Source organism: Lepidothrix coronata, unplaced genomic scaffold (assembly GCF_001604755.1).
Source record: "Lepidothrix coronata isolate B3197 unplaced genomic scaffold, Lepidothrix_coronata-1.0 Scaffold6, whole genome shotgun sequence".
Taxonomy (NCBI): domain Eukaryota; kingdom Metazoa; phylum Chordata; class Aves; order Passeriformes; family Pipridae; genus Lepidothrix; species Lepidothrix coronata.
The window spans coordinates 7018154-7040740 of record NW_016690186.1 but is presented as its reverse complement, the minus strand read 5'-3'; the positions used below and the strand labels follow the sequence as shown (position 1 = coordinate 7040740).

The 22587-nt window shown below is 40.8% G+C and overlaps 2 protein-coding genes across 3 annotated transcripts in view; both read right to left on the bottom strand.

Annotated features, from left to right (window-relative positions):
- The window catches only part of AQP4 (aquaporin 4), a 27543-nt gene extending 23768 nt beyond the window's left edge, over nucleotides 1-3775 (bottom strand). Inside the window, exons 1-2 of the mRNA XM_017832084.1 lie at nucleotides 3649-3775; nucleotides 1811-1898 (exon numbers count right to left, since the gene is read on the bottom strand). The gene's annotated coding sequence lies outside the window, so the exon portion shown is untranslated. The remainder of the gene's footprint in view (nucleotides 1-1810; nucleotides 1899-3648) is intronic.
- Nucleotides 3776-7826: 4051 nt separating this feature from the next.
- Nucleotides 7827-22587, bottom strand: part of CHST9 (carbohydrate sulfotransferase 9) — an 88858-nt gene continuing 74097 nt past the window's right edge. For both annotated transcript variants that reach the window (XM_017832048.1, XM_017832056.1), the window contains one exon: nucleotides 7827-10010. In XM_017832048.1, coding sequence (XP_017687537.1) covers nucleotides 8913-10010 — 1098 coding nt within the window. In that variant the 3' untranslated portion in view covers nucleotides 7827-8912. The remainder of the gene's footprint in view (nucleotides 10011-22587) is intronic.

Genomic DNA, 22587 nt, shown 5'->3' with positions numbered 1-22587 from the left:
TCCCAAACCTTCCCTTCCTAAACCTTCCCAAACCTTACCTTCCCAAACCTTCCCTTCCTAAACCTTCCCAAATCTTCCCCCCGTTCTAGTTTCATTTATTTATTTGTATATTTATTTTTTACTGTTATTTTTTTACTCAAGTGATGATGCTGAAGTGGAACAAAGGTCAAGTCTTGGAGGGGAAAATAATCACCTGAGTTACAGGCAAGTGTAATTTTTGGGAAAAATGGAGAATTTAAGGCACGTACAGAAAACAAAGTGAAGGCAAAACAACAGGGATCATAATGTAGTCAAATATCAAGCAACTGGAAAAATGTGTGGGAGCTTTCTATTGTGATCTTAAACAAGGTATTTTTAGGCAGGAGTCTGTCCTGATTCAATAAAGAATAAATAGAATACAAATCTTCCCCCACTGTGTTTTTGTATGTAGAAGATACTGGAAGTCTTAGACTATTTCAGAAGTTTGGGCACACCATTGATTCAGTTGGGTTTTTGTGATGAGGCCAAAAAGGAAAAAAAAATAAAAAGCCTGTGAAACCCTATAACTGTCCAGTCTCAGTGGTTTTGTTACTGTGCCAAAATAAGGGGTCAAGGCATAATAGAAAAGGCACTAGAAAAGCTCACTTGCAGTAGATTTTACATAACAAGTTCCCAGCTTCTCTCATTCAGCCTGTGCCTGTTTTTGTAACGAAGACAGCACAGAGAGCAGATTTTAGCTATAAAGGTGCAAGTGGGTAGACCTTGTTTTCCTTTGGTAAATTGCAGTAAATTAATGAAGTGCCTGGTGACTGGGGGTCAGGAGGCACAGAAAACAGTATTGAAAATGCTAGAAAGAATCTCTCAAAATGTCCCAAAATATTCCCTCTCCTTCTCCATGTCTTGTTCAGAAAGGCATGGGTTTGGCAGAGTAGTCCTTGCTGCTTCCAGTTCAGGGATATCTTTTATACTAAAAAACCATTAGGCATGGTTTCGTAAGAACTGGGTTCTTCATCAACCCTTAGGAGTATTCCTTAAGGCCATCCTGCTTTTTAGACATGGCCTTTGCAGCTCCTAGCGGTGTGCCTGGCAGCAGCCCCGCCCACCTAAAAAGTTTTGTCTGCTTTCTCCAGCTGCTAAGTTGCAGATTGAGTAGCCTAAAACACATCACCTTAAGCTGGAAATTTCAGTTTTAGCATCACTTTCAAATAAAGCAAGGCAGAAAATAAATTGTGAGCCATATCCTGCTTGGTAAGAGTGCTTCCATTAGGGTAATTTTTGCACACAGAGGCAGTGCATTGCCCTTGACCCACTGCAGGCATTAGGGTGGACACAGCCAAAAAGATGCAGGGAGAAACAGGAGCCTTATTGGCAGCAAGTCTGAGACACAGAAAAATTTTAACTTTGGTTCTGTTTTTGTCTTTCCCCTGCCGTTCAACAAGACCTGCAGGGATCATGAGGATTTTGAGAAACATCATCCTCCCTTGGAGCTGAGCTTTTGCTCTACTGCAGTCTTAGGATACTTTGATCAGAGATACAATAGCAAAGCAGCAATTTATTATTGTGCATTGTCACCTCCAGCCACAATTAACATTTCCCCTTCTCATTAGAGGTTTTCTCTCTGTCCCTTTTCTGTTGGTGTTTTTTTCTTTTTTTTTTCTTTTTTTTTTAAGAGAATAGCAGAAGTCATAGCAAAGGTGACAGCTTGTGTCTGTGGCTTGAAGTGCACTATAGGGGGTAACATGATAACTTCCTTGAAGGTAGACAGATGCTGCAAGCCCTTGCCTACTTCCTCCTCTACAAACTGCCCCACCAGGAAACCTCCTCCCAAAACCTGCAGCTGCATCCATGACCAGAAGCAGGCGCAGGTGGACAAAGTGCAGACCCACAGACCTGGCAGCATCCTGTCTGTCCCAGGCAATCTAAAGAAGCAAAAAGAAAACCTGTGTCAGAGGAAAACTTGCAGTTGCTGCAAGTAGTTTAGATTAATTTGGAATAATGTCATGGTTTTGCAACATGCTAATAGAATGTTTGCATGCCCATATCTTAATAAACATTTAAGAACTTTAAAGTCAAATGCAAGACTTAAGCTAAGTAGCTCCCACTACCATTGTTACCTTTGTGGGGGCATTATAAGACTCATATATGTATATTGTGTGTGTGCATGTGCATTTATAAAATGTGCATGCACTTACACTGCATTTGTGCAAGTTCATAGGGAGGAAACTGCTATGTTGTTGAACTCAGCTTTCTGAACACACATTGTTTCTCAGATGAACTCATTATCATGTAACTCATTATCATTCCTAAAACTTCAAAATCTGTCTATGTGTGTGTGTCTGCTTTTATCAAGAATGAGATAATTCAATATGTGGGTCCTGAAATGCCCAGATAAATCTGCTCTGCTCCTATACCTTATGTCTCAGAATGCTGTTTCTTGAATGCAAATTATACAGGACACTTCAAATCTACAAATCTTGGGAAATGAGCAGTATCGTGAGCTTTTGTGGAAACTTTGGTTTCTGGAAGGAATTTGAGAGAAAAAAACCAAACCCTGAGATAGAAGGAATTTCTACATGACAAGGTCAAGACAAATATGTGTGCACAGATGGTGGCTGACAGTACCATACTCTCAGGCAGGCTTATTAGTGCAGCCTCAGTGCTATGATAACATAGATGTGCAGGACTGGAGGTGACTTAAACTTGACAGCTGAGCGCAAACAAGCAATTGGCTCACCAATTTGTGCTGACATACTTAAAGAGGGAGGGAAATTGTATGTGAGGAGACAGAGGAAAGGAAGCAACAATTACATATACTAAAAAAAAAAAAAGTTATAGTCATGGCCTTGAGATTTTCCTTTTCCTTTTGTAAGGACTCTTTCCCCTCTCTCACAGTTGTTAATCAGGTTGTTTTCTGAAGACAAAAAGAAGAAAGCAACACAGTCTGTCTCAATGTCATCTCCATGTTATTGGTAGCCTCCATAGAGCCATAGAAAAAGTGGCTATATTAATAGGAGATAAATCCTGAAATATTCTAGCAGCCAGGTAAACTGCAGCGTGTCACAGGAGTGGCAGGACCTCAGAAAGGGACGGGGGAACAAGGCCCTGGGTACTGGATTGTACAGCTCTAGTGTTTAGGAGAAGACAGGGATTTGCATACCTGATTGGGATCCGTTGCTTCTGCAGAATTCTCTAGTTAAGCATCACTTTATTTACAGCTACTGCACCAAAATAAAATAGCTTCTCTTTTATTTGGGCTCAGAGTAAAATGCGACAGCAAGATTGTCACCCTGTCTCTGCTCTCCTCTGTACCAGAGGAACTGGAGGGAGACTTGCCCCTGGTCAGACATCCTGGCATTGGTTTTATGCTGAGACAGTGCCTGGATAGGCTTGACAAATGCACAGTGTTTTGAAACAGAGCTTGCATTCTTAAGCCTGCCAATTGCCCAGAACAGAGTGGAATGATGCATTTCTCAGCTGGAGCAAAGCTGGGAAGCCCCCAGCTTCCTCCAAGCCATTGGAAGTAAAACATAAAGAAAGGCCATGAATATCCTATGAGTTAAATTCCATACCAATACCTAATTTCTAACCACAGCTCTTTATCCACATAGTTCAATGATTTTAGGAGAAGGTGCATGGTATAATTTCCTTCCATGTACAGGACCACTTTACTAATGGGGACACCGAGGTACAGAGAATTTCATATTTGTCCAACAAGTCTATGAAGTTACAGAACTTGGAGGAAGATCCAGGTCTCTGAAGTCCAAGTCTGTCACTCCAGCCACAAGCAGAGCTACATCTGAAATAGAAGAAACATGTGGGACTCACTGCAGTTAGCTACAGTTCAGAGCTCAACTGTTCAGAGCTCAACTGTTCTCCCACAAAACAGATATTTTCATTAATACCAAACAATCTAAGATATTCTCATTAAACTAAATAATATGACTGTTTCCTGCATCCACCCACTTGGACACATTTTGGAAGGCAAAGCAATCCCAGGCATCTGGGGATATGAACAGATGTCCTTTGCTAAGTCAGACAGTTCCACCTCCCAGTACTTTATGTGCCTGCCCTGCCCTCTGAACAGTACATGAGTTGGTTGATACAGGACAGGTGCATCCATATTTTCAATGAAGTATAATAATTTATGGTCTGATTTCAGACTTTAGGTTCTGAGAGCAAAGTAGTTTTGAAGGCATCAAAGGAGGTTATAAAGCTGATAAACTGGTTTTAGCATTACAGTTAAAAAGATTTATCTGATGTATTGTTAGCCTGAAGGCACATACAACAAAGACATTTATACATAACCTACATATACAATACAAAGCTCTAGTAAAATATTTTCCTTTCAAAGTGCAAAGTGTCATATTGCAATTTTCATTTAAATTTAAACTACACCTAAAATTAAAGTGGTGATCTCCAAGGACACATCACAAAGACAGAACAGCCTGAGGCAGGAGTAGCTCCAATAAATTTGGCCTTTTGGGGGAGTTCCATCAGAGGACATTTCAAGAGTATGTGTCGTGTTTGATTGCACTGTGGCTGCACACCTCTGACTTCAGCAAGCAACAGTTTACCAGCAGTTTTAGAAGAGATGGGCATAATGGCTGTGTCTGAGCTTTGCAAGCCAAATCCTACCTGAAAAAAAGAAGCTGCCTTATGTTGACAATTGTATCAGAATTTGAGAATGCACACCTATGCAGTTTAATTTATTTTTAATTTATTGCTATTTTATTTATTAATTATTTTAAAACCTTATTATTAAATAAAACAATTCGGTTTTATTTAATACTGATTCATTTTAGAAGAAAGGCAGATATGGAACATTAGCTTCCAAAAATCAAGTTTAAATTTTAGGAGGGAAGCACAGCTGTCTGGTGTTTGGAAGAGACACATGAGCCAAGGGAGCACTCTCCTCCTACTCCAGTCCTCCCCCAGACTCACTGTAATGCCTTTACAGCACATCTGACTTGCTCTGACAACCGACCTGCACTAGAGAAGTGCTTAGAGATCTTCAAATGAAGAAATGTTCATAACTAAAAAGCATTTACTGTAATGAAGCCCCTTAAAAGAGGCTCTGCATGCTGCAGCTGATCTCTAGTGTAAATGTAATTGCACTGAATGTTGTGGAGTGTATTTTCATTCCTCTTCTGCATACGTTCAATATAATTTTCTGAATAAGACAAACATCTGTGCACAGTTGCGGAGATGGGATTTTGTACTTGTTATAGCGGATGACCTTCAGTTTCTGGTTTTGCTTAGCATTCTTACAAAATATAAAAAAAGTTACAACCCAACCTCACACTCTAACCTTTCAAAATTTACTTTTAAAAATAGAGGTTATCTTTTATGCTGCAAATTATGCCTTTATCTCTTATAATCCCATAAGTCAGATATCACAGTCCCACTTCAATTATGCTAAACTCTTATGTTAATTTTAAATCATGTAACTTAATTCCTAGAAAAGCAGGCTGGTGATTTTCAAAATGTGGTTAATGAGGCAAAGTACAATCTAGATTCTGCTACTGAGATCATCTGAATCCCTTAGGTCGCTGAAGATGACTATGGAGAGGCTCTTCTTTACAAATGTCTGGGTTAGATTTTCAAAAAATGAATTTTTAAGTGCAGTTAGGGGCTATGAAATTTGAAGTTGAGCATACAAAGAAGTTAAATTACTTTCACTAGAGCCATAGAACAACAGTGCAGCTAAAACAATTACGCTTCTGTGCACATACATGCTTTAAAGGCCTTAACTGGTGTCCTCCCCTGTTAAATCACAAATGTAAGCCATACCAGATTTTCAAGATGACATTCTGGGGACCTGATGTCCATGTCCACGCATGCATGCAAATCAATGTCATTTTCCCTCTCATTTGCAGAAAACAAACATTTGCTAATAATTTCTTTCGACCCTTTCCTTGACTCAAACAATAGCTTTATCTAAGACTAGTTAGTAGATAAAATCCTATGAGACTGTAAGGCTTTCTTAATGTAATTACACCTGCACCCCCCCAAGTCTCTGTCATTCTCTGATCAGACAGGCTGAAAGTTTGTCACTAAAGCACACACAATGTGGAGCTTAAGTTCTTCATAAACGTTGCGATTTATTAGTATTTATTTCTCTGAATTAAAGTATTCATACAAAACTCATATATAGATTGGCTTCCATTCTTTATTAGCAGTTAAACTTTTTTCCTCATAGCACACGAGTAATTTTTTTTGTCTGTAAATTAACAATTATTTTACACACATCCACAACAGACAAGACAAAGCAAATATATAGACATCCAAAGGTTGGTGTAAATTTATTTTTTATTAATAACTTCAATGGCCTTCCTATAAAGCAAGAATGATTCACTCAGGATTTGAGGCTGAATTCAATACTTACAAGAGCAGAGAATCTAGAGGTCAAAGCAAGGTCAAATCCAAGTGAAAACCAAGGCAGTTTTTTCATGAGTTAGGAGGTTGGATGGTACAAAATCAAAACTGTCAGGAGGTTCTCTTTAGTGTCCTTAATGCATAGTCTCACTTGAGAGCAACAGTCATGAAAGTGCATGGCCAAGTTAAATAAAAATTAAATCCTGCTGGGTAAAGACACATGGGAATGCAGTAAGAGCCATTAACCAGCATGATGCACAACACTGGAGTGGCAGTGTACTGGTGTCCAGCATGACATCAGCTGTAAGGAACCACCTCTCCAGTATGGTGCCCCCATGGTGTGGTTGGAACAGGAAAATCTGGAGGGGTTTTTGCCAGGAAAGGCCGGAGTCAAACACTGTCTTGTGTTTAAAGGGGGAACATGTACTACTGAGGAAAAGCATGCATGGGGGCAGTTCAATTGTCAGATATCCACTCCCAGACATTTCTGCTGTTAACACCTGTGGGTCCATCCAGGCATAGCAAGAGCTCACACAAGCTCATACAAAAGTGTGTATTTACCTGTCCAAGGCATCCTTGGAACTTCTTATGGGTGCTGAACATCTACCTCCCTCATGGTCATGACACATACCACACTGCAACACCTCACAGTGATGATGTCTTTTTCCTTCTCCTCTTTGCTCTATGGCCCCAGGGAACAGGCTGGATTCAGCTATGGGTGCTGCTAGTCACAAACAGCATCACCTTCAACTTTCTCCCTTGGAGCAGCTTGTCCTGCCACAAGGAGAGACATGCAGAGCTTGCTCAATTACATACTGGCACCACAGAGACTGGAGGTGGCTTTCTTCCTCTTCTGAGGACAAAACTGAAGGAGAAACAAGCAGCCAAGGGTACATAGGAGATGGTCTGCCCTTTCAGCAGGGACCCACTCCTGTGAAACGACTGAAACTGTACATTTGCCCGAGATAAAGGAAAAGACAGCAATAATTGCACTAGTTGTGGCCAGTGATTGGGAACAGAGGACATTTTACTTGCATCACTTTCCCATCAAGCTGTTTCCTTATTCTACAACCTGCTATGTCAAGACACTGGAGTAAGATGACCCAAACCACTCCAGAAAGCAAAGAACAGGTGACATCTTTATAGCAGAAGGGCATAGAGATTTTTCCTACCCATTTTAGGGACATGGTCTAGTGGTAGACTTGGTAGTGTTAGGTTAATGGTTGGACTTGATGATCTTAAAAGTCTTTTTCAATGATTCCATGATCCTGTGATTTTTCAGAGATTCTCCTCCTCCTGGGACACCCTGGCGACCTTCAATGGAGGTTTCAGGAACAACTGCATATGTTGGTCAGGCAGCATTTGAGGGAGGAGAGCGAAGGGGAATGTAGAAGGTACCTTTTCCTTTTATAACCAGGACTGTGGGACTCTGGACATACCTGCCTCTAGGAAAAATCACCAATACACATCCCACCCCATATAACTGAAGCATCCACCCCACTCCTGGGGTTTGCTGGTTGCTGACAAGGCAGGCAGGACAGCAAGACACAGGTGACTTCAGGAAGCTCTGGAGGCAGCACCAGTTTATGGGCTTGAGAGGCAATGGGCATATGCACCTTCTGTGTTAAAAATTCCTGGAAGGTGGGCTGATGATTGGACCCTGGCAGACCAAGAATGGTCACAGCAGTTGCACTGAGGTTGCTTCTCAGTACAGACCTTAGACTGTTTCGTAGCTGCCACACTAAAACTTTGCCCTATCACCAAAAATGAAGACTACATTGAGTATTGGGACCACAGTATCCATGCATCATATGTAATGATGTACCCTCTGTAAGTTAAAATCTTAATTTTAATGAATGCAGCAGCTCTCTGAAAGTAGAGAAAATATGCGCTCTCTCTCCTATTTGTCAGCTCCAGTGCATCAATCAAAATGGGGTAGTGGACTGGCACTTCACAGGCTTACCCAATTTTACTCTACTCATCAACTGAGCTGCTGTGTTATTTGTAGCTTGATGCATTTGTATTCAAGTGCATCCTTCAATTAAAAAAAAATCAGGCCTAAAAATGGCTACAGTTTAATGGTAATCAAACAACGAAGCCTTGTAACTGAGGATGCTGGAAATATTTTAGAAAATTAGCCAATGCTTCTTTATTAATAACTGACAGAAAGTAAAAATACATTCAAAAGTTGTTTCAAAAACAATTTCTAAAGCAGACACACCAAAAAAGAATCACGCTACTCTGAATGTTTTCTTCTTAAAACATTAAAAGAACATTAGGTAAGATAATGCAACAGCTGGTTGAGCTACCATAGTGTAATCCACAATCATAAAAGCAGCTTTTTCAGGCATTTTAGTGCAATTTATGCTGTTAACAGGTCTTCTTTTCTGTGCGTTCTTATAATTTAATGCCAATTGATATCACTCTAGCTTATAAAATCCCCACTAAGTCAACTCCATTTAGCAGTAACTTTGTTTCCTTTCAGGGCTGATATCAAAGTAGCTGCTTTGAATCCCAAAACGATAAATATCTAATAGAAGCCTGAAGCTATTCTGGTGCTATACACTTGGTGATGTGTAATTGAACATTAAGTAATCAAGGTAATAGAAGTCATAGGTCAGCTGTCTCTCCTCCTTAGACAATTCCTTTAAGTATTGCCTCACTACTTCTGCACTTGTTCTCTCATCAGAGGAATGTCTGTCTTTGAATTTAGGGAACTTCAGATAGGCTGGAGCACCTACCAGCTGCAAAAAGTAATTGGCGTCTTCTTCCAGGGTTTCAAACTTTCCTATAAAATCATAGTTGATGAGGCAGGGGTAGCAGAGCTTACTGACTTGCTCCCAATGAATGTCCATTCCTACTGGTCGATGGGAATCTAACAAATATTGGATAAACTCCTTGAACTGAACTCCTGATCCTGTTTTCAAAGCCTCTTCATCTGCGTTATGTCTATACTTCTTAATTATTGCCTTCCCAAATACTGGATGGTAATAGCTGTTTGGATGTTCAAACTTATCCCTGAAGGCAGATACCAGTCTTTCCAGAGGATCACGTACAAATATAAACTTGGTGTACATGTTCAAGCGTGTGTATATCCCTTTTAGGTCATAACTGTCCAGTTTTCTTAGGTGCTTTCCATAGTGTACATCATCATGGGAAATGTTGTGCGCTGAAGTGGCAAGTCCACTGAGCACCATGAGGACCCTTTTCCAATTGGAACAGCCTGCTTTTGGCACTTCACAGTACAGGACCTTGTGCCTGTCCTCCACGTAAATTCTTGACACCAGGTGTACCAGGTGGGTTTGCAGCTTCTTTCTGCTGTTGTACTTCTTACAGAAGTCATGCAGGAATGACCTGCGCTTTTCCTGGGTGCTATCTACATCCTTCCACTTGTTACCCTTGACTAACGTCTTGTTTAATGGGTGCAGTGCAGGGGGTAAATACACTCCTCTGAACCAGCTGAGAGGTGACTCGCTTGTCTTCTGCTGGTCAGGCAGTTGGCTCACCAAGGAGGCAGCTACCACACTGAAAGGGTCAGCCTTGCCCTGCCAGTGCTTGCTGCTTGAGACAGCCATCTCATGTTTACTGAGGCTCACGGGAGCGCTTCTGCTCCATAATGCTTCCCTTGGCATCCCCGGAGGTTGGAGTGTGAAATCCTGCAATCATGGAAAGGAGCAGAGCTTAGAGTGCAGTGACAGTCCAGCCCATTCATGTTGCAACAGCAGCAAGGTGGGTTGTGCTCACAACCAAGCCACATGTGGTACTAAAAAGTCTCTTCTGAAGCACTTGATCAACCCACCTAATTCAGGAACTAGCTGGGCTAAATTACTGACATACACACTTCTGAAGCTTACCTGTTAGCACACAGTAGGCCTTCCTACAAAAATAAATAGCTTGAGTCACACATTTTAAGAAATCAAAAATGATTCACACAAGGAGGCTGATAGTCCTGGTAGGGGTGGCCAGGTGCTTTTCTCCACTGAACACATTTTCCCCCATGACAACACTGTTTGAGGTGTGTGGTCATTCTATGGAGTGCACTGGCACAATCACAGTAACAGGTGCTGGATCTACTCCCACCACTGTGGTTTGGAGCAGGCCTTGTTCCCTTGTGGTGGTAGGGGACTAACCTAGGCCCCCTAAACAGTTGACATCAGTGGATTTGAGCATAGTGTAGTGACAGACAAAATCCTCCCTCCAAAAAGGTCCTACAGACAGATGATGGAAATGGGATGCATTGGACTGTACGTACATACAGGTGTCTGCAGTGCAGATGCCTGTATCTGAGCCAGCTGCTTCAGCTGATAAGAAAAAATAGGTGCCTTTAGAGCCTATTCCATCTGACTTATTTAAACATCAACATTAATGACACCAACTAACTAAACATCAGCTAGTGACTCTGCAAAGAATGTCAAAACATGAGACTTTCCTCTCAAACATCTTTTTCAATGTCCCTAGCCACTGTGCAATCCACAAACTGCAGGAACAGCAAAGCCTGCATCTGTGTTTTGCCATCAAATTCTTGTATCATGCAAGTTGACCGAAGAGTTTTTTGCAGTTTGAGTATTACTGCTCACTCATTCCCAAGTGGATTCTCATGTGTCTACAAAGGTTTGTAGATTTTTTTCTCCCCTCAGTAGGCAAGCCTGTTGCACTGGGACACCTATACAGCTGCTTATTTTCATTACACATCCGGAGATGGAGGATGCCAGTCAACAGGTTTTTAAATATTCTCTTGCAAATACCAGATAGCCAAATGGTTAGATGGACAGACATGCAGAGACTGCCTGCTTTCATAAGTCTAACTTTTTTTGAAATCTACATAAAAAGACTTTTCTACCATAAACTGATTAAACATTCACTGGAAAGTTGATTTGTGGACTGGCAGATCATAAGTGTGGATTTGGGGGGATGTGATAGCTCACAGGCTGATTCAAATAAGGCTGTTAAAAATTCAGACGAATAATGTAAGAAATGCTAATGAACGGAAAACAATTTGAGTTCCAGTTTGAAATAAAGCCTATGAAAAACAAGCCATTGCAAGGCAAGTTAGCCTATGTTACAGTGTAATAATTTCCCATACAAAAACAAACCCAGGGGATCAGGCTTTTCTGTACTGCTGCAAGCCACTGACAGGAAGGTCTTTTCTTCCACTGAACTGCTGAAAATTATTTTTGTATTGGTGAAAATAAAAGAAGAGAGCCATGCAGGACTTCTACATCTGTGAGAGAGGGCGTGTTGGTGTTTTTAGAGATGCAAAAGGATACTTAAATTAATTTGATTTCATGTGGTCAGATTTTCTGATATAATTTTTTTTTTTATTTTCTGCCTAATATTATATTCTTTAAAACAAATGAAGCACATGTATCTGGAGATTTATCCCTTCTGCTCTAGGATGGAAATAATTCAGGAGCTTAGTTAGTGTATAACAGAAGTACTACTAGTAAACCAGGGTATGGTTATGAGCTTAATGGGAATTTCAGGACCACAGTGAATGGCAAGGTGCCACTCTTACAAGTGCTACTGCAGAATACAGACTTGCAAATAAATAAATGTTTTTACCTTAAAAGGAAAACCTGGAACTTAAAAAGGTGAAATGAAAAGTATGGGATACACAGAAACCAACCCCACAATACAAGGGTCAACAGAAGTAGGAATAAAACTATAACAATCCTATAAAAATTGTAAATTCATCGGTGCGGCTCTGGGGAATTGAAAATTTAGAAAACAGTTTCCAGTGATACATGATTGTACTGGTGTTCCCCAATGCAGGGAAAACTCAAGAGAGGGCACCACCTGATGACTTCCAATGGTATGTCATCTGAATTTAGCAGTCTATTTCAGGACATATTTCAGTGCAAAGAAACTTAAAGCATTTGAATTTCAAACTGAAGCCACTAATAGGAATCCTACACTTCAGAGGAAAGTTCAGCCCTCTGAATTCAGCCTACAATCCTGAACTAGTGGAAGACGCCTTAGTTCTGCCAGGACAGGAGGGAAAAACAGGCTGGCAGGTGCATGGTCTTGATTTTGTTCCACTTCAAACAGTGTGTCTGGGATCTAGGACCAACCACAGAGGATAACCCAAGCGGGTACCAGAGGAGGATTGCATTTTAGTTGCAGAAACTGTGAGTGCAGCTGTAGGACTGCCTACTAAAAGATTTTTCATGGGATTAAAGACTTCAGAGAAGGATGTACAGAACTATTCAGAGAAATCTCAGTTAACACCCTAGAGGAACAACACATGCACAGAGGAAGTCACTTGAAAGGGGCTCCATCCTAGTGAGATGAGGCAAAAAAAGAAAGAATTTATTAGGAAAAAAAAGCCCCAAACAGAAATAATAATTAAAAAAAATACCTAGGGGGAAAACAATGGCCCAGGAAGTTTTGAGGACCAAAAAATTATCTAAATATGTAAAATACTATTAGTTGCTTCCCCTTTCCACTTCCCCTTCTCTTTGAGACACATATTTCATAGTGAATACAACACTATTGGCTAGTAAATGGTTTTATAGTGTCCTTGCAGTAAATGCTGGCTGTAACTTTCTCTGTCTAAGAATGGGAATGGATAATGGATAGTGATATTTTCCATAGGCATAAATGGCCGATACATTGCCATGGAAGTTTTCCAACTCAAAAAAGAAAAGATCAAACCTTCCTACACACTTGCCTGAGCAGCTAGGTTAGTACCTAATAAAAGTGAGATGAATGAAAAGATGAATGAAGCTTGGTTTTTGATGAGAAATATTTAACTAGAAAGTTTTCTTAGGAAACTAACAGAGCCTATTTAATAGATAGTGCCATATTCTCTAAGCAAAACTACCTTACAGTCTGACACTTATGTGCATGAGAGAGCTGAAAGTCAAATGCTCTGAAAGGATTTTAATGTTTTTTTGACACTAGTCTTACACAAAGTGAGGTGTCTTCTTTGCCTTCTTCTTGGTGCCAGTGATTTTTCAATGCCCATTTTATGATACTTTAAAGATCTGAACATCTCCATGTTATACTGATTTTTGTTTTCACAGCAGGAACAGTAAAACAAGAAATCAGCAAAAGCAATGAACATTTTTTTAAAAATCCTTGTCTATTATATCTACATTCCTAACAGTCCATCTCACAAGCTGCTGAGCACCATTGCTCTGGAAAATGCCAGAACATACACCAACAACTAGCAGCATGCAGGTGATATCAGATACTAAATCTCAATCCAGATCTTTCCATGCAAACAGTCCTTACTAAACTCTTTGAGCCAAGTATCCAAGGAGAGGGATGTCCATTTATGGGTTTCCAAAGAGATGCTAAGTTTGGGAACCAGCTGCCTGGCATGGGAGATGAACTTCATCTTGGAGTTACCTTGGATAGATCCAATGCTGTCCTTGAGACATGCTGGCAACCAATGCAGCAGGTTGTGTACATTTACTCTGAGAATTAAAATCCAGTGAAGTGTTGCACCTTTGCAGTAATTGTGCAGAGAGCCCTGTCCTCTGCTTGCATTAACACATTTGAAAGGAAGTTAAGAAAAGGCCATGAGAGTAGGCACTCTATCTCACTTTAGGCAGGCAGGAACTGAAGATGGATTTAAAAATTAGTTTAAATACAAGGAAAAAAATTAAAATTAATTTAAGAGTGTGTTAGTGTGGTGTTTGGCTACCAGCAGGCAACTAAGTGAAGCTGTTGAAACAAAAGGCATTTTTGAGTCATTAATTGTGTTCATGTGTTTTATTTTTTTTTTGACATTTTTATTGCTGGAGATTTCCTGCTCCTCCCCGTCCACAGAAAGATTTCTCCTCACTGTAAAAATAAGTAGCCAAAACCTTCTTTTATACATATTGAAGCTGTCCTTTCCTTTAATACCTTCACAAGCCACTGGGGTAGAAGAGATTGACTACTGCCAAGAATGGTTAAGACTCATCCAATTATGCTTTGTGGTGATTTTACAATGCACGGGTGGGATCTCATCTAGACAGTTTGCAATTAGAGCAACTCACCATGCAAAAAGATAATGATGTATTGGAAAGGCTGATATTCCAGGGCTGATTTACAAAGATTTAATGGCCTGAAGTGCAGGCAGTGCTGTGTTTCCTAAATGCTTTAGTACTGGATATTCATTTTTACTAACAAGAATAATAAAACTCAATAAGCTCAACAGAAAATGTAGCACAAAGAATAGTGGAGGGAATAAATATTCTGTTTTCTAGTGTTTTTCTCTGCTGCCAAATAACTACATTCTAAGTATTAGTAATGTATGATTTGGTCCTCAACATCTAGTTACTACATCTTCTCTCCTAAAACACCCTTCATGAAATAGTCCTCTAAGATGCTGCTTAGGAACAACTGCATGAGTCATGTAGGAAGACTGCTGTGCTCTGCTTTTTACTGTGGCTTGAGCTTGACTGCTGCAGGTTTGAGTGCCCTGAGGACTCTCTCAGCACTATTATTCTAAATAGCTAATATGGGTGCTCTGCAAACACATGGATACTCAGAGATGATAAAACCTTCATACTTTAAGTCAAAACTTATAAAAATTATTTAGAAGGTCAGAATATTTGCTCTTTCTGACCAACTCAGACATACTCACAGCAACTTAAGCAGGAGAAGAAGCAAAGGCCTCCCAGTGAAGAAATGAAAAGATTTTGAAAGATATGCTTGGAGTATATAGTACTTACATCCCAGTCCTTTGGCACTAGACATGTTCAGCAGTGCCAAAGTTCAGCATAAACTGAGAGCACTGTATGAATGTATTTCTTCACATTTCTTCACATTGCTTCTTATGTGAAGATTGTATTATAATGATCATATAACTTCAAAACCTTACTTATTTACCTAGGATCTCTCAATAGAAAACTGACAGAGAAAGGGTCTTCTGAGACAAGGTTCATTTTCCAATTCACTCTCTGACTCTATAATGATCAGGGAGCACATAGAGATCAGTCTCTTAATTCAGGTTTTTAGCTGAAGGCAGCTTGAGTACCAGAGGATTATAAAACAAACATCCTCTTACTTGGATAGTAGGTATGTGTGAGTCTTTGAAAACTCTGAAACCTATAGTTTTGGTCTAAAACATCAAGTTTTTCACTTAAGGTTGGATGATTCTCTGAGCAACCTGATCTAGTTCAAGATGACCCTGCTTACTACAGGGGAATTGGACTAGATGACCTTTGAAAGGTCCTGTCCAACTCGAACTAGTCTATAGTTCTGTGACAACTAAGCACAGTTAGAAGAAGGACCATGATTGTGGCAAATGGCTCAGACTTGGTATGTGGCTTAAATATGAGGAAAAGTTTGCATGATTCCTATCTTCAGCAGGACAGTGAAGCCTGGATCTGTTACTACCTCACTTTAGCTGTACAGACATGTACAGCTGTACTTACATATGTACGTGTAAGTTTTCTTAAGTCTGCCGAAAAGAGAGATTATCCTTTACCTTCTTTTGTGATAGAAGGCTATTTGCAAAGCATAATTCAGAATGGCCATACTCTTCTACTACTATGCTACCTGAGTTAACATGTAAATATGATCAGAACTCTCTCATATCATAGCAGCTGTTTAGTGTAATGTTAGCGATCTAAAAAACCCCCCTACAGGATGTCCCAAAGGAGACACTATCCAACCTGACCACAAGGGACAGAAAATATTTGCTGATGATGTGCTTCACCTTCTGTGCAGTGGGGATATACCTCTTGATTCGTCACTTGTGCTTAAAACAGCTAGTTCAGAGAAAGGCACTTCTAACACCTCACCTCCCAGTGGAGTCACAAATTTTTGGTTTATCTAATTTATTCAGGGCATATCACTAATGCTACATTCCTCACAAGCCAGAGATGACACATGTATTCCTTGTGATCACTGCAAGTTTAGCAGAGGTAGTTCTGTCAGAGATACCTTGTGACTCATACACCAATTCCATTATGGAAGAGGAAGAATGAAACAACTGTGATTTGAAATTTCATTGTTCTTTCTGCCCTGAAGTTCTCAAAAATGCACAAAATAGCAACAAGCTTATCTTTCCTCTGAGTTAAGATCTAGGAATATTTTGTATGTAGAGCCATCAGTCCTGACAGGGAAGACCTTACTGTAACAGACACCTTATTTTCTATGACATATGTATCCCTAAAACACATGTACTTGTACCAAGCATCTCTAAGATTAATAAAACAAGTTGAGGGTGAAAAAAAAAGAAGAAAAAAAAGAAAAAACCCCGAATATACAAGATACTCAGAACTTCCAGCAGACACTAAGAGGCAAACTTCATAGTTTACAGCTAAATTACAATCAGGTTCACAGGAGATCTTTGTGAACTCTGAGCTAGACACAAATGAGAATAACTGATCATAGTAAGAAAAGAAAATACTGCAGGTAGATATTGATTAACAGATACCAGTAGATTTAAATACTGCTTTTCAAAACACAGCTTTGTGAATCAGTGACTATTTGTTCCTTGAATCTGTTAGCAGAAAGTTCAGCATCTCATTGCAGGGTGACTTGGAGTTATGGCAAGGACACTGACCAAACTAGTGAAGACGGAAAGAGATTTTTTTTCTTTTTATGTGGTGTGGCCAAGTGTGAGCTGGTGTGGAAAAATTTGAAAGGAGAGCCTCAATCCAGAAATGGTTTTGGAGAACAACCCACACGCACAGGTAGCGGGGAAAGTGGAGAGGCCCAATGGGATAAGATAAACGGTAACATTGTCATGAGTATCGTAGTAGTCCCATCCCCATTTAATAAGGGGACAGGAGGAACCCATTTGTCTTTGACTGAGACCCTCATAGATACCTGACTCTTGGCTTTGCACAGAGCTCCCCTCCTTTCCCTGCCCTGTCTTCACCTACAGAAGCACAAAGTCACTCATGCTAATGAGGCAAGACAGTCTGCACGAGCCACTTCCACAAAGCTGATTCACATGGTCAGCAACTTGCATGACGGCACTTAAGCTCTAATTTTACTCGCCGATTCTTGTTCAAATCCAGAATTAACTTCCTCCTGTTTCAGCCCTCACAGTCAAAACATTTGGTTTCTCCAAAGAATGCTCAGAATGGGAAGGGCAAGAAAGATCAAGGCATGGTTAATAGAAAAAATACCAATAAAAATGTTATTATTATCAGAAACTAACATATAAGTTTGCATGACTGATTAAAGATTCACCAAGACAACTGCAACCAAGTATTGAAAATAAAAGCAAGCACTCCACTCCCTTATTACAAATAAACAAATAATTGTCAAGGTCAATAGATGGTAATAATAAATTTGCTTCAGGATAATGCAATACTGATGTTGCTTCTCTTGCTTTCTGACAACAGTTTTATGGTGGTGGTTCCTTGCACTATAACTTACAGACTTGTAAATAAGCACAGAGCCACTGCAGCCCAGATACCTTGTGTTTGGACAGACTCTGCAGCCAGTTTGCATGGAGTATGTGTCTCTAGATGTGTAGCTCAGATGCATTGCTAACAAAAGGCAGATGCACTGCTAATAAATGGCAATTTTCAGATCATGGACCTCTTAACAATTGGCCATATTTATCCTAACCTCCTCCCTATGCAATAATACTTGTTTTGGGTACGAGTAAACTGGTGTGTTCAAACTGTTTAATTCTGAGCTCAGTCCTCCTCTGTGTTAATAAATCAGCCACTGTGGTCAGTGGCCAGAAATCTTCATCAACACTCACTTGTTTTTCTACACAGAACAATCTCACAGCAGTGCAGCTTAAATAATCTGAAATTCAAAATGGACTCAAACTTACCATGCAATATTCATTTTATGAAGATTACCCTTTCTGGGTTTCCACCACACCGAGATAAAAAGTGCCTAGATTGGATCAGTCCTGCCAACACTGGGGCACACCTGTCCCCACAGAAGAACAGGTCAATGAGGCTCAACCACCTCCACTGGGAAGTGATGAATAAGCAGAGGTTGTTTAAGATCTGGACTTGCGTTAAATTTAGGCACTTTGGTTTCCTTCCAAATTTGCCCCCCTGAAGTGCAGTGAAGATACAGCTACTGAAATAGCTGCTTAGATGTTTGTTCTCAGTAGCCAACGGTGGAGCTTGGATGTGCATTAAGACATTTGAAACAAAAATGAGGCAAAGAGCATGTGTTATATGGGGAACCAATGTGATTCTAAGGCTAGAGGGTTTTGAGACAGGTACCAAATCCTTTCCTCAATTTCTGCAAACATCAGGTTACAAACAAGCTGTTCAACGAGATGTTTTTACAAGCAGCAACACAAGTGGTAGTCTAGTTTCAGAGGAATTTCAATCACATTTCCCTGTTCCCTCTCTCCTTGGCCAGCGCTCCCTGTTCCTGCCTGTGCCCAACTGTCAACAGAGGGCAATGTGGTGGCTTACCACCTGCATTCATGCCCTCTCCTGAAATGGATACAGAGCTGGGATACCAATGACCGCCTTCTCCCCAGCAAGGACAGTATTACCCCTCTGACCAGCCACCATCCCTCACATCCCTGACATCTCTTATAGCTGTGGCTATAGTTGTCCCTGGCTTCCAACATTACTGAGAGGGAGATGGTCTGGCAGCATGACTGGACAGGATCTCCCTAGGGCACCCTGGGCATTTACAATCTAAAGGGTAAAAACCAAGATGATGTATTCCTTCCCCACAAAACCCACCACCCCCTTTAAGACAAGAGGCCTGAAATGTAATGCTGTGCTTCTGCAACATGGCAGAATTTCTCACATTAGTGGCTGTGGTAAGAGTCACAGGAATTTTTTTCCTGGTAAACAGAATCCATTTCTATCTTGTCTGCAGGTAAATACACTTATCTTCCAGCATAAATGAGACATGTTGCTCTTTTAGAGATAATAAGAAAAGTCTCAAATGAAACTAGGTTCAGATGAAGAATATTAATGTATATTCAGGCATGAAGAATTCAATTTTCCCCAAACTGCTTTGGAAGAGACAGTAAGATCTCTAGAGGTCTCAAAGCATTTTCCCTTCAATCACAATTAGCATTCAATTCAAATTAGATTACTTTATTGGTAAATAAAAAAGAAATAGAAATGCATAATGCACCCTAGGTTGGCAAATATCTCAAATATGTCTTTTCCTACATTTAGACTCTTTAAAACAAATTCATGCGTTCATTTTTAGATAAAAATATTAATAGTCGATAATTGATTGCATTCATAAATTGCTGTGGTGAGAAAATAGGCTGTGAATTGACAAAGGGAATCATCCACTGTGCACTTGGTTCTTACACTGACTGAAAAGGTAGCATACCCTATTTTTGCTGAATGGGGCAAAGTCATGTTTATTGTAGATGAAAGAAAATACCCTAGTTTATTCTGTAGCAATTTTTTGTATAGCTACCATTTTGGTATGTATTAATCTGCAAGCAGTGTCACAGAGATAAATGTGACACCCAAACACTAACTAGTTCAAGCACCATCCCCCCTTGAAGCACAGGAACAATAAGACCAGCACTGTGATTAAGGGTGGGTGCACTGGCCAGAGCCAGAGTGCTTGGTTTTATAACTTTGAGCAAGTCCCTTGACCTTCACACTTCGTTTTTCCACGTCTGCAAACCTAGGAAAGACAATAATTACCTAGCCCATGTGAATATTGTGATTCCTACTTTCTGATTAACACTGGTAGAAAAACCTTGTCAATTTTGCAGAGCAAGAGGGGACACAGAAATCTTAGAGTCAGGATCGCAACTCAACTTCCTAGCCCATGCTGCCCTTCCTTGCTCAAACCTCACACCATTTCTTTCAATACTTCTGTTGAGCTTTCAAATCCATTGCATACTCTAACGTCTGTGTTTTTTCACAAAAAGAATCATTCTTCATAAAATTTAAGATATTTTTGTCTTCAGACACTGCATGTATGTTCCTGTCTATACAGCCTCAGAGACTGTTTCCTCCACAAGGGGCTGAAAAGGTTCTTACATAAAAGTCTCTGCTGTTCTTATTCAAATTATAGTTCCTCCTTTATTTTTTTCTGAGATTCACCATCTTGGTGCTATATATTATGCAGTAATCAATGAATGACTGCTATGTTATCTGAACTTGAAGGTGGCAGAGGATGGTATCAGAAGCAGACCTTATGAGCTTGGAAGAAAGAAAACTTTACGTGTAGGGGAAAACTGAACGTTTTTCCCAACTGATTTTCATATTTTTTCATATACCAGATAAAAAATGAAAAATTAATTTTTAAAAAAGCAATTTCCACTTACTGATAAACAAAATATGCAGGGGGAGAGGAAGGATCCCACAGTCAACCAGACAGTGCTCTGAGCTGTCTACCTCAAGGATATGCATGTAGACAAGTGAATGCCTAGTGGACATGACCAAGTGGCCCGCCTAGCAAATGAGGGAAATGCTGTGGATGTAGTCTACCTGGACTTCAGTAAAGTCTTTGATACTGTCTCCTATGGCATTCTATGGAAAAACTGTAAGCGTACAGCTTGGACAGGTGTACTCTTTGCTGGTTAAAAACTGGTTGGATGGGTAGGCCCAGAGAGTGGTGGTGAATGGTACCGCATCCAGTTGGTAGCCTGTCATTAGTGGTGTTCCCCAGGGCTCAGCGCTGGGGCCAGTCCTATTTTACATCTTTATTGATGATTTGGACGAGGGGATCGACAGCATCCTCAGTAAGTTCGTGGACCATACTAAGTTGGGTGGGAGTGCTGTTCTGCTGAAGGGCAGGAAGGCTCTACAGAAGGATGTGGATATGTTGGATCGATGGGCCAAGGCCAATGGTATGAGGTCCAATATGAGGTCCAATAAAGCCAAGTGCTGGGTTCTGCACCCCATACAGCACTACAGGCTGGGGGCAGAGTGGCTGGAAAGTGGCCCAGCGGAAAAGGATCTGGGGGTGCTGGTTGACAGCAGTTGAACATGACCCAGCAGTGTGCCCAGGTGTCCAAAAAGGCCAATGGAATCATGGTTTCTGTCAACAAGAGTGTGGCCAGCAGGACCAGAAAATTGATTGTTTCTCTGTACTCAGCACTGGTGAGGCCACACCTCAAGTCTGTAGCAAGGAAGACTTTCCATGGTGGACGAGGATCAGGTTAGGGAATATTTAAACAAACTGGACAGAAACAAGTCCATAGGACCTGATGGGATTCACCCATGAGTGCTGAGGGAGCTGGAGGATGTCACTGTGATCCTATTCTTGATTATCTTTGAAAGGTCATAGTGATGGGGGAAGGTTCCTGAGGACTGGGAAAAAGCAAGAGTCGCTCCTGTCTTCAAGGAGGGCTGGTAGGAGCATTGAAGACATTACAATCTGGGGGCATGACAGAGCAGGGAACTATTCTTCCTCAGGTGCATATACTTTAATGAACTTCATGAGGTTTTTGTTTGTCCATTTCTCCACTCTGTTGAGGTCCCCATCTGGTGTCTCAACTCCTCTCCCAGGTTTGGTATCCTCTGACAACTTCCTGAAGGTACACTCCATCCCATTATTCTGGTATGCAATGATGAAGTTAAATGGTACTTTATTAGGCTGTGACCCCTGGGGCTGTGGGTTGTGACCACTGGTGACTGGCCTCCAGCTGGATTTCATGCTACGCAGATTCATGAAAGAGAAATCAATGCTTGACCAGTCTGATAGCCTTGTATGATGAGATGATTGCCTCAGTGGGTGTGGGTAGAGTACTAAAGCTTGTTTATCTCAAATTTACTGAGGCTTTTGGCACTGTCTCCCATAGCGTCCTCATGAAGTACAGGCTAGGTAAGTGTTCAGTGAGTTGGACTGAAAACTGGCTGAACTGCTTAGGCTTACACAGTTGTGCATAAAATCCAGCCAGAGGCCGATAAATAGTGTCCCAGAGTCAATGGTCCAAAAATTGTCCCAGACTCAATGATTCAAAAATTGTCCCATATCTTTATTACTGACCTGGATGATGGGACAGAGTGTACCCTCACCAATGCTGCAGGCAGTACGAAATTGGAAGGAGTGGCTGATATACCAGAGGGTTATGCTGCCATTCAGAGGGAATACAACGAATTTGAGAAATGGGTAAACAGAAACTTCATGAGATTTGACAAGCTAGAATTCGAAGTCCTGCACCTGGGGAAGAACAATCCCAGGAACCAGCACAGGTTGGGGGCTGACAGCTGGAAAGCAGCTTTGTAGGAAAGGACCTGAGGGTACTGGAGAACAAGCTGACTGTGAGCCAGCAATGTGCTCTCATGGCAAAAAAAGGCCGAGAGCCTCCTGGGCTGCATTAGGCACAGCATTTCCAGCAGATCGGGAGAGGTGATCCTTCACCTT